Source organism: Nannobrachium achirus (assembly GCF_963921795.1).
Source record: "Nannobrachium achirus genome assembly, chromosome: 4".
Lineage (NCBI taxonomy): Eukaryota > Metazoa > Chordata > Actinopteri > Myctophiformes > Myctophidae > Nannobrachium > Nannobrachium achirus.
In genome coordinates this window covers 43,918,260-43,931,430 of record NC_137813.1, presented here as the reverse complement: position 1 = coordinate 43,931,430, position 13,171 = coordinate 43,918,260, and the positions used below count along the sequence as shown (strand labels likewise).

The window sequence follows — 13,171 nt, the reverse complement described above, 5'->3', positions numbered from 1 at the left end:
GCCTTTGCTCGCATTACTGCCTACTCTTTCCGGTGCACCTCCTCGACCACGACAAGACCTTGTCGCTGAGATGGAGTCTTTTAGACAAGGACGGTTTGCTGTCTCCAAGACCAAGGCCTCCTCTCCCTTGTTGCACATGCCTGCCAAACGGTCCAAGGCTTTTGACTGGCTTCTCTATCAGCGTTGGCATGGGATCAGCACCAATGTAGAAGTGTTGGGTCTGACAGCGTTTGACTACTAATGCCCCTACTGATGCAGTACTCATCAAAAACAATCAAGACTAAATGTCATCAGTGTACAATCTTTCAAGACTTAGATATTGCTTATCCATAATTAATGTAAATATTGGAATATTTAATTAAATGCATATATTAAGCATAATGCAGGTGTAGTCGTTACGGGGGAAATTTAGTGATTAATTAGATTTATTTCTAATCAAGGAAGTTTATTAACTAAAATATATAGGCAATATGAATGTTGAATGTTCCAATACAGCCATAGCAGAAATTACACAGGCCACTGTAAATATATTAAGGAAAACACTGTCTCAGAGAAGACTACATGATGATGATTTGTATTCCACACACCTAATTTCAGCTCACTGATTGAATAAGCCATTATTTATCGTTGAGGAGACACTGGAGAGGGACTACACTAACCTGTGTCTGTTCAGAGAGAAATCATTTGGCTGAGCAAACAGGCCATAGCAAAGGGTTAAATAATTAAACATAATCTATTGAAGAGAGCAGACACAGTATTAGGCTGTGTTATGACTAATTCATAACAAAAATAAAACTCTGCCTATTATGATACTTAGTATATTCTCTGACCAAATTGTGTTTGTTATAATCTGTAAATTGTCTTTCAAGATCAGTTAAATTCTCTTTCCAATAGCCATCAGTGCCCTAAGCTGTACTATTATATTAGTATACCGGTACATTTAAGATGGCTATTGGAAACAGAATTTGATCCAGTACTAGACCACAGTATATACCAGTAAGACGCCTAAGGGCGAAAAGCGACCTCGCACAGGACAGAATTGACACAAGACGGAATTCATTTGCAAGTGTGATTCGAGTTGCGGCTGGTTGTTTAAGTTGGACAAAATGTGGACAAAATATTTTCCCAAATGTGGATATGACTGATGTATAACATCATAGATGTCTTATGTTATAACATGAGACTCACACAATATGTCCATATATGGGCATTCAAGGGCGAAGGACGGAATGTGACGTCACAAAAATGTGATGTCATAGGTCAGCTATAGACATTTATGGAGATCAGGGATCTCCATATGTGGGCATACAAGGGAGAAGGACAGAATGTGATGTCACAATGTGATGTTACAACGGGTCAGCAGCTATAGACAATGAGGCGTTACGGACAAAATACAGACAAGATGTGACGGTTTTCATAGTTAACTGCGACCTATGGTCACAACTACTCAGCATACTGTTCTAGCAGTCTAGAGATGAGTTTCTATATTTAGGTGGACTGAAAGTGAATTTATTCTGATAGGGGTGGGCCCGTGCTCATGTGGTTGATAAAATGTTGGTCACGGCTGGGTAGAGTTTTGTTGTAGCTGGGAGGATGATGACTGTTCGACAATGTCACCCCTTTATCCGCACACTGGCTCCTAAAGGCTTTAATGAGGATTATAATATTAGACCTTTGTTTGGGAATTAATTCCATGTCATGCCTCTCTTACAGTAACACTGCCATTTTCTAAGTTGTGTTTTTACATAGGTTGTACAGTATATATTGTGATTTATGTATATTGCATATTGTAAACTAGAACAAAAGCTTTAAAGTGATAAAGTACCAAATGCTATACAAAGTGCCTTTAAAACAGAAAAAGTAGACATTTTTGATCGAAGGGTGGCACTAGCAGCAAGGCCATTGTGTAACCAAAAGAAGTAGGATTCAACCTCCACTCCAACAAACGCCATTTAGATTATCAGATTGCACAAACAGTTTAGCAGTTTATAAACACTATAGTGCTGCCGTATTAAAATGACTTCAGGTCCAATCTATTTTTGCAGTATTCAATTGTTACGGCTTGCCCATCCTCGCCTCCACATCTATGTTCTTCATCAGTGCTCTGAGACAGCTCCACAGCACATCTCAGCCTTTGTGTCTGACACCTCCTCTTTGCAGTGGGCCTGGGTCTCACATATACTAGCTGTTACTGCAAGCTCTGGCTATACAGTAGCTTGCACCCAGCCAGCATGGAAGGCACCTTCACGCCCCCTACAGGGCAAGTTTCGAGCACAACACTCCTGCATGCTTTCGGAAGCATCAGAGGTCATCTTAATAGTGCGACAGGAGCTCCGGGAGGTCCTCCCATCTTGCTACCGGAACCTCTATGACAGTAAACATTCACCCTCTGCTGGGAGTCTATCATGCAGCGTGAGTATGTGTTTGACCTCCACCAGCCCAGCATGTACTCCACTTCCTCTGTCTGCATAGCTTACATAACCAAGCTGACCACCGGAAGGGCTCCCTGGCGGTGGATTTTGTGAAGTCGTGAGGGATTGCACAGCCTATTTGCAGGACTGCAAGGTTTTTGTGACAGCTAGAGTTCAGGACAGTGTGTGTGACCACGACACCCATGGGCAAAACTTAGACAGCTCTCTCAACTGTCCAACGGCTCTAGCTTGGTGGCGGTTTATGCCACATACATCCTCACAGCCCGTATTAATTGGAACGAGCAGGCACAACCAGCTCCTCTCTCTCAATTCTCAGTGAAGCGCCGCCGGGAGGTTCCGTCAACCCAACCTTCCTAACATCCACAGGGGAGGAGCCCATGCAACTAGGCCGAATCAGCTTAACTTCCAACGGTTGTTTACCCCAGAGTGAGAGCGAGCTCGCGGAGGACTACACAAACTTTGTACATATTGTGTCAGCTCAGTGTACACTGTCAATTCCTGTCCAATCTTGCTGCCCAGAGTGTCCTCTACCAGGACACCAAAATGAGTAAACTCACCCGCTCTGGGTGAATGATCTGGTCCCTTCCCAGACCCTCAAAAGATTCTCTGTCTGTCTGTCTCGCCTGGCAGGGACAGACGCTCACCATTCCAGCTCTTATATCGACTACAAGGCCGAAGACCGCTTTGTTGATCTACAATACGTACAAAAGTTGGGACTCCCCGTCTCTACAAACGAAGATACCACTTTCAGCTTTCGCTCTGAACGGCCACATATGGGTCCCATCACACTACAGAAATGCTTGGCCCCTCGCCCTCACTGTCCTGGGGAATCACATTGAGACCACCATCCCCTTTGTCCACTCCCTTCATCTTGGGCTGTTAAGGTTCACTGGTCCTTGCCTCCTATATGTGCTCATCAGTTCCCCAAGACAGCGCCACAGCACATCTCAGACTCTGGCCTCTGGTCTCCCAATCCTTAGGCCTGCCTTCATCTCAAATCACCTCCAAACTCTACAAGAACATGGTCTGCATGCTACTTGTGGCCAGAGCTTACCAGTGTGGTAAACGACAGCATGCATAGCTTATCAGTGTTGGTAGTGATATCTACTTTGTGTTAGCTTTACTCAGTTACTTTGCAAGCCTGGTTAACTTCACGCAGATGATTCAGCTTCTCCTCTCATTCTCTCCAGTTGTTCAGCTCCCCAGCTTCAATGGAGGCCACACAATAGATGTGGTTTTCTAATTTTATTTTATTTTATTTTATTTCAAGGAAACCCAGTTTGGTATGCATTAGGGCTAAGGACGCCCCATAAAGGCCAACACATGCTTTGTCTGATGTCGGGGAAAAAACGTCCAGTTCGGACAGACTTTCTGAACTACAGACATGACACCTGACCTCCTCACACTTCTCTTCACTCTTTCCCTGTTAAGTATTTTCTCCCTGCCATCGCACCACTCCAAGAACATACTCCTTCAGTGGCTCATCTTTTGTTAATAAATCCGACCTTTCAGGCTTGTTAGATGTTTAGCCATATAACCAAGTGATCAGCAGGTTTCAGGCTGATTAATTATAGATGCCATCACAGCTCACAGGCCCACAATAATACAGAATCATTCCACGGTAATTTTGAGGCATTTTTGTTATTGTGATATCATGATAATGAACAACTAGCATCTAATCTTTATTGGAATAAACGTGACATAGTCATAAGCTATATTTTATGATGAAAGCAAAGCAACCTGCAAGGCCATTTTATATGAATTGTTTTTAAATTAAAAGTATGAAGTCCATTTAACGATTTATTATTGTTTTGTATTAAACTCATCAGGACAGCTTTCTTTGAATGACCTGTTTCTCCAGGGTTCTTGCCCAGGTGATGCGACATCCTGAACGCTCTGATGACATCGGAATGCATAGGCAGCCGTATGAGACCATGCTATCCAGGGGATCACTCAACAGTCTGCGTAAGTTGCATTTCATTGTTGTCATTATTAGGCTGCAGTGGTGTATAGTAACTAAGTACTGTACTTAAATACAATTTTTAGGTATTTGTACTTTACTTGAGTATTTCCAATTTTCCGATACTTTTACTTCTACTCCACTACATCTCGGATCCAAATATTGTACTTTTACTCCACTACATTTATTTGAGAACTTTAGTTACTTGTTACTTTGCAGATATAAATTATACTATTGTAAAACATACATTAAGCACTTGTAGCCATATTTTATACATAGGATGTTTGAAAATAGGCGATCTACAAGCTCAAAACGAGCTTGTAGATCTGCTATTTTCAAACATTTTGTACTTTTACTTTTGGCACTTTAAGTACATTTTGATGACAATACTTTCATACTTTCACTCAAGTACATTTTGAATTCCGTACTTCAAAATCATTTGAGTACTTTTTCCACCACTGTTAGGGTGCCCACACACCAAAATACCTAGAGTGGAATCCGCCAATGCATTTCAATGAGAATGGAGCGTATTTTGCAGAAATCCTCTACTGGCAAAAAAACGCTCCATTCTCATTGTAATGCATTGGCGGATTCCACTCTGTATTTTGGTGTGAGGGTGCCCTCACACCAAACTACCTATGAGAGTGGAATCCGCGTTCCGCCAATGCATTTCAATGAGAAGGCAAATGTCAGTAGAGGATTTCTGCAAAAAACGCTCCATTCTCATTGAAATGCATTGGCGGAATGCGGATTCCACTCTCATAGGTATTTTGGTGTGAGGGCACCCCTAGGCTGTAACATATAATATCATTTATAATATAGCAGGACTATCACATCTGCAGCATCGTAATAGCAGTGAAGAACTGTTCCTTTAATCACATACTGTAAGAATGTATTTCATGGCAATTCCCCCATAGCATTGCTGATATCTTGTGTGTGCAAGTAAACACTTCTGTCCTAATGGGGTCACTAGAGGAAAGACCATGGAGTCACAAAATCAGTAACAAATTCCATGGCAAGCTAATGTGGCAACACTAGCTAGTGTGTTGGAGATACGTTTTTGGGAAACCGTCTGGGAATGGTATGCATATTTTCTGAATTTGTCTGAAATTCTTTTGCAGATTAATCTGATTTCAGATCAACGCTGAGTGAATCTCAATCCATACCCGTCCATCGTGAAAAGTGTTATAGATGTGTTTCTTGTCTGCAAGCATACATTTTCCAGTAAGACTCCCTAATCGATAAGTGACCGTCAGGTCGCATACACAAACTTTAGAAGGCAATCATAGCCAATCAGGAGGGAATATGGGAAATGGGACTGATCCATGTTGATGACATGACTTTAGAGATACTGTTTACCGCTTTGCATGATTTTAGGCCAAAATCTGTAGGAGCAGTGTCCAAAAATGTGTTTTGCAATGGTGGCACTAAAAGAGGGCCATGTGAGAAATGAGGGGTGGAGGTTTTGTGAGTTGCCATCCAAGGAGTGTGTTTGCAAAGGACTGATGGAGGGACTGACGGAGGGACAGTCGGGGGAGCTTTTCATTGTAACTTGCGACCTAGCGGTCTCAATTAACCACTGGTGTCCCAATTATTATAGGCAAAAATAAATTGTCCCCCCCCCCACCAAACAGCTAAAATAGTGGATGTACAAGCTTGTGTCGTCTATGTTTCGCAGCTCCTGAGATATGATCGATTATGTAACGTTTATCTTCATTTTGACCTCTTCAGTGCAGGTACAGTACAGTACAGTACAGTACAAATAACGGGGTGAAAACATACAGAAACCCGGTTCAACTCCACTGGCTGAGGTCATATAGACTTGTGATCTACAGTATAAAAGTACTAATGTCAATAAGGACAACAATAAAACATTTCCAGAGGTGTAGGAAGGTGAAACATTCAAAACCTTTGTCAACACGACACATTTCTTTGCCTTTCCTAAATTAGCTGTTCTAGATGAGAGGAGGCATGGAGAAATAATCCTGGGGGCTGGTAAAGCAATTAGTCATGTCTTCAGCAATCACTTATCATACTGCGGCATGCGCGCAGGGGGTAGGGGGGGACGGGGGGGATTAACACCTCCACTTTTTTTGGGTGGGGGGGATATCCCCTCCAGTGTTCAGGTCCAAGAAAAAGCCGCAAATATGATCGATTATACTGTACACATTGGCGGCCTTAACTATGTTTCATTGGTTTCAATTGAAACGGGCCTCGGCCGTCAGGGGGGCCTCCGACTGCCCGTCAGTCTAAGTCCAAATGATGGTCAATGCAAATGATCGTCCATCGAAAACCCCCTCTCACATTTGGGCCCCCTTTAACGTGCTAGTTCTGCCTATGTCCTGTTGCCAGGGGGGACTCCGACTGCCGGTAAATCTCAGTCCAAATAAATGACGCTCAATGCGAATGACCCTCCATCGGAAGCCCCCCTCAATGGGCCCCCCTCTATCACGCTGTCGCTGTGCCTGTGACGCTGCAGTGCACACCGATCGGCTTGACTTTGTAATACGAGCTAGGCGCGCGGTTTAGTTGTTGGATGGACTATCAAAACAAGTTGTTATTAGTTAGAATACATCACAGAGCCTTTCAAACGAGAGGGCACTTGTGAGTAAGTTGGCAAGATTGTTCAACCACTAATTAACAACAATGCACGCTCATTTTAAGATGGCAACAACAAACATGGACGTAACACTGGTCTGTCTGTCGCATCCTATGGTCGTATCCAGTCAGATGAAACACGGTGTTAATCATGTCATGTGGACAGCTGGACACGTTAAAACGTTACCTTGAATGGAATATATATCTGAGGAGCAATTATGTTGTCAACTTCCCCAAAAGGCTGTCCTGTCCTATTAAACCAGACGCTGGGACAGCATCCACTGCTTGTATCCACAATATAACTTGTGAGTATCCTAATTTATTACTTAACATGTCACGCCAATGCGCAAATGGTAATGTGGGTACAGTAATTAATGTACAGTATTTGTGCAAGTTGGCCCTACAATTGTGGATAGCCTATGCATTATGTTCAAACAGTTCAATCCAAAACATAATGCTTATGGTTGTGTTAGGCTGCTTTTATACGGACCTGGTTGTCATTAATGCATACAGATATCTATGAAAGGTCTTTTTATTTGATGTCTGGTAGATTTTAATCGTGCCATGTCACGCTGACCGGCAGTTTAAAATACTAGTGTGATCTCTGGTAATACAGTATATTTTTAGGAAAAAAAAAAAGATATACTGTGTATAAAAATAAAGTGCTGCAGCTGTTGGCCTGTTACTCCTTCAATAAAAAGATCTAATATAGACTTAATGAATTCATGTGTATTTCATTTAAAAAATGCCTTGAAATCTGCGTAAAACAACTGTGTAATTCAGCTCAAGTGGAGGGGATATGTCCCCCCCTCCTCGGGGCAAAAGTGGGGGGGATATCACCAAAAGTGGGGGGATACCCCAACATTTTTCTACCTCCCAGATATGTCCCCTTCACTTTTAAAATGCCTCCTGCGCCCCTGTACTGCGGTAATTATCATCAGCAATGGCTAATGGCTAATGTTAATATAGGGTCTAGAATCCATAATCTCCCATAATCCTAGCATTCCAACTCACCAGCAGATGGTACCAACATTATTTGTTTCAATGTTCTGTCCAGTGTTCATTTTGACAGCAAAGATTTAGTCTTAGTGTTCTGAAATTGTTTAGTCTTAGTCTAGGCTTAGTCCACTAAATATAGTCAACAAAATTAATATTAAAATGAAAAGAAGGAATAGTTTACAATTATTCTTAATTACTAATAAATACAAAATAATAATAAACGTATTCCGAACCTCAGTAATTGAAATGGTTGGCAGATTTGTTTGGTTTGAGTAAGGATTCATCTCTATGGAATTAGCTACAGGTTGCTGCTTTTCCCATAGAATTATTTAAAACATGACATTTGAATCTGCACATTAATTTGCATTAATGTTATGACTACACTAGATTTCACTGAACTCCACACATGGAATGTCTGATAGAGCATAACCTATTGTACCATCATGGTGCCATGGTAACAAGCATAGACCTAAAAAAAAAGGTAACTAGACAAATCTCCCATTGCGGGAGAGCAGTGGGTGTCAGGTATACCCGTACATGAGATAAGAAATACTCACATACCGTACATTTTCCTTGACTATAATCCAATAGGATTCCTTGACTATTTTAGTCAAAAAAACATTAAGACTCCCGAAATCGGGAGATAAGCGACCGTCAGGTCGCATATGTTACAGTTAGTTCGAGATTCAGTTAGATTGAGAACAGGAGTGCTCGTTTTTGGGAACAAGGTGGAGCAGGCGGTGCCTCCTTCGAGGAACTAGGAATAATTTGACTGAGTTTAGGGTTAGGATTAGGCTTAGGTTTAGGCATAGTTTTACTGAGGTTAGGGTTAGGATTAGGCATAGTTTTAAAAACCAAAAAATATTATTGAACTCAAGTCTCCTTGGCCTGAGTAATCAATAGAAAAAAAGTCATTTTGGGGGTGAACTACACCTTTAACTTAAGTAAACATTGTGGGTACTTTTCCCACCACTGACAGCCACCCATGTGAATGGGAACGACGTGAACAATGCTGTCAGCACAGCACGTAACACCTACTGTAGTAGCACCCAGTAACACCCAGTAGCACCCAGTAACACCCAGTAGCACCTACTAGCACCCAGTAGCAGCCAGTTGTTTTTATTTATTTATTTTTTAGCACCCAGTTGTTTGTCAACCAGAAACCTGGCTGCCCTCATGGCTGGGCCAAACCAAAAACTCTTGAAAGAGAGGGGGTGCATTGTTGCAATACACCACCGATTTCCTATAGTCTGCCTCAGGGCAGGACCGGCTCTGGCCATGAACCTGTATCAAATTGAATTGTATTCACCTGCAGTTGTGTCAATAAAAAAGTTTCAATCAATCAATCAATCAAGCAATCAATCAATCAATCAATCAATCAATCAAACAAACAAAAATCTCATTGTTGATGATGTAACGTCACATTTAATGCAGGGATGGTAGTAATAACTTATTTTACCAGACTGCCGTATCTTGTGTGGCTGCTCTGCTCCTGAGATGGAGTGTTGTCCTGGAAATTCTAATAGATCACATCTGTCTGTTCCATCTCAATGTTTTCAGAGTGGAAAGCCACAGACATTTCTACCTTTACGACTTAGATTTTAAAGTGATACCCAAAATAAGACATTTAAAATAAGTGACACTTTTTAACTGTTTAAAGTTGATGGTATTGCAGTTTACTATCAGAGCCGTCACAGCTTGTCCGTGTCTGTCCGGAGTCACTCGGTAAGTGCTATTGAATGTTAAAAACATGAATAAGTTATGAAAGTGTATTCATGTTCATAGACAGTAGTTGATATTTTTGCGGGTTTCATTTAGATTTAGATTGTGATTATTTCGATTTTGTTATTCCAAGTATCGGTCCCTTTCTCAGAGTATAGTTTTGTCTATTGACACTGTATGTTGTAATGATGATAGTGGTGAGAAGGTGGGAGCATGTAGCAGACGTTGGTTGCAAATTACCGTATCGTGACTACTAATTGAAGCCGAGGCCGAATTGGGCCAAATCGCATGGATGAGCCCTGACAGCACATGGTTGGTGCTACAGACTCCAAATTTCGCACACAGATAGCTCAGACCTTTGCCTACGATCTTAGCTAGGCCTCGACCCGACCCGATATGCGGTTTTCCGGAACCAACGCGAAAGGTTCGGAATCTCCATATGCGGAGTCCTGACTACTAATTGAAGCCAATGGACGCCGAATCCAAATTGGCCCGAATCGCATGGATGAGCCCTGAAAGCACATGGTTGGTGCTACAGACTCCAAATTTCGCACACAGATAGCTCAGACCTTTGCCTACGATCTTAGCTAGGCCTCGACCCGACCCGATACACAGTTTTTCGGATCCGGCACGAAAGGTTTGGAATCTCCGTATGCGGAGATGACTGACATCGGGCTGTTCCGGAGCAAGCGCTGACTCATTGTGACATCACTTCATAAAAGGCATCACATACACTAGATGAGTCAACAAAAAATCTCTGAGTGTGGCATAAACTATAGTCTTTCTTCCTCTCACTCCGAGGTGAGCAAAGTTCAGGGTGCTCTTCAGAGCGGTTGGGTTCAGGGGAATTAGCGGGAGAGCCCTGAAAACACATGGTTGGTGCTACAGACTCCAAATTTCGCTCTGACTCGACCCGACACCCAACAGATATCTCCGTATATGGGCATAAAAGGGACACAGGCAGAGACTTCTCGCGCAAGCGCTGACTCATTGTGACATCACATCATAAAGGGCTCTGACATCACGTGGCATACGTGTCAGATGAAAGTATATAAGCCGGCTTCTAAGCTAAGTCCAGCACTCTTGACAGACCTCTGCATATAGTCTATAAGCAGCTCTCAAAAAAACGAGTACTCCAGAAAAGCTACCAAAGCTAAACCCCGGTGAAGGAGAAATAATTCGTAACAACTTGGTACTTCTAAATTATCAGTGCAAGTTCATGGAAAGCCGGAAGGAATTGCAGGAGCAGGCCTTCAAGACATCGACTCAAGTCCTTCTTTATATACAACTAGACCAGGTCAACCTGGTTGTGCCAGACCCCCTGTCTGTCATCATCATTTATGACATCATGCCTTTTGTAGGCATGTCATCATCATGTCATCATCATATATACCCTTTATATAGAAAACCCGGACAGACATTTGCTTATGTAGGCCTACCCATTTCATGGGTCTGGCAAAAACTGGAGCAGGAAAAAAGAAAAATGAACCAAAGAATTACAAAACTCGATTGGGATGCGAAATGGAAAGCTAATAAGGCTGTTGCTGGGGATCAGATGGGACAGTCAACATCTGCTGGCCAGACAGGAGGAGCAGACGGAGGAGGAGACAGTGTTCCTGGGGAGCAGATGGAACAGTCAACATCTGGTGGGAAGACAGGAGGAGCAGACAGAGGAGGAGACAGTTTTTTTGATGAGATCGGTGATGAAGAATTAATTAACTGTGCTGCTTTTACTGAAGAAAACAAGGATCAGTCAAGATCTGAGTTGGATGAGGTGCAGACGGGGGAGACAAACATAAGACAAGCTAAATCAACAGCACAAGACCAACAAAAAACAAGTTCTCCAAAAAAACTCAAGCTGAACTCTCCCGCTACAAAAAAGAAAAGAGCAACAAAGCGTGGGACTGGGATGATGACTTGAATGATGCAGATTTATGCAGGCTGCATATTCTGCTTAAAGAAGAAACAAACAAAAAGCGACAGAGATATATGCCATATATGGGCATAAAAGGACACATACAAACAGATACATAGATCCCCATATATGGGCATGAAAGGGAAACAGACAGACAGATCCAGAGATCTCCATAATAAAGTCAAAACGGGTCCAATGACAACAGGTATAATGGGGTTTGCATTAAAGGGGGAACCGGCACTGTGTCTGCAACACAGTCGAAGGCACAGACAGATACAGAGATCTCCATTATGGGCATAAAGGGACACAGACAACCAGATACAGAGATCTCCATATATGGGCATAAAACTATGACAACAGGTATAATGGGGTTTGCATCAAAGGGGGAACCGGCACTGTGTCTGAAACACAATTTCGCACGCAGATAGCTCAGACCTTTGCCTACGTTCTTAGCTAGGCTTCGACCCGACCCGATATGCGGTTTTCCGGAACTAACGCAAAAGGTTTGGAATCTCCGTATGCGGAGATGACTGACATCGGGCTGTTTCGGAGCAAGCGCTGACTCATTGTGACATCACTTCATAAAAGGCTCTGACATCACATACGCTAGATGAGTCAACACAAAATCTCTCTGAGTGTCCATATATGGAAACATCAACGTGCTGACCTCAGTATGACATCAGACCGTACACAGATGATGACGGGTTCATCTATAAAATAGATGAACCCACCATAAGAGGACACTCAATGCAGCTGCTGCAACAGCAGCAACAACAGATAACCCTGATCGGGACAGTCAGCCGGGAAACAGCCACACCCTGTCATTGGATGTGACCATGGCAACAGCTAACCCCAGTGACAGCTGGACACCCGCCACCAAAAAACTCAACAAAAAATCTCTGAGTGTGGCATAAACTATAGTCTTTCTTCCTCTCACTCCGAGGTGAGCAAAGTTCAGGGTGCTCTTCAGAGCGGTTGGGTTCAGGGGAATTAGCGGGAGAGCCCTGAAAACACATGGTTGGTGCTACAGACTCCAAATTTCGCTCTGACTCGACCCGACACCCAACAGATATCTCCGTATATGGGCATAAAAGGGACACGGGCAGAGACTTCTCGCGCAAGCGCTGACTCATTGTGACATCACATCATAAAGGGCTCTGACATCACGTGGCATACGTGTCAGATGAAAGTATATAAGCCGGCTTCTAAGCTAAGTCCAGCACTCTTGACAGACCTCTGCATATAGTCTATAAGCAGCTCTCAAAAAAACGAGTACTCCAGAAAAGCTACCAAAGCTAAACCCCGGTGAAGGAGAAATAATTCGTAACAACTTGGTACTTCTAAATTATCAGTGCAAGTTCATGGAAAGCCGGAAGGAATTGCAGGAGCAGGCCTTCAAGACATCGACTCAAGTCCTTCTTTATATACAACTAGACCAGGTCAACCTGGTTGTGCCAGACCCCCTGTCTGTCATCATCATTTATGACATCATGCCTTTTGTAGGCATGTCATCATCATGTCATCATCATATATACCCTTTATATA

The 13,171-nt window shown here is 42.8% G+C and overlaps 1 protein-coding gene across 1 annotated transcript in view; it reads left to right on the top strand.

Annotated features, from left to right (window-relative positions):
* Positions 1-13,171, top strand: part of shisa9b (shisa family member 9b) — a gene marked incomplete at its 5' end in the record, with an annotated part of 37,482 nt that overhangs the window by 2,822 nt on the left and 21,489 nt on the right. Inside the window, one exon of the mRNA XM_080723976.1 lies at positions 4,294-4,397. Within this exon, the coding sequence (XP_080580102.1) occupies positions 4,294-4,397 (104 nt within the window). The remainder of the gene's footprint in view (positions 1-4,293; positions 4,398-13,171) is intronic.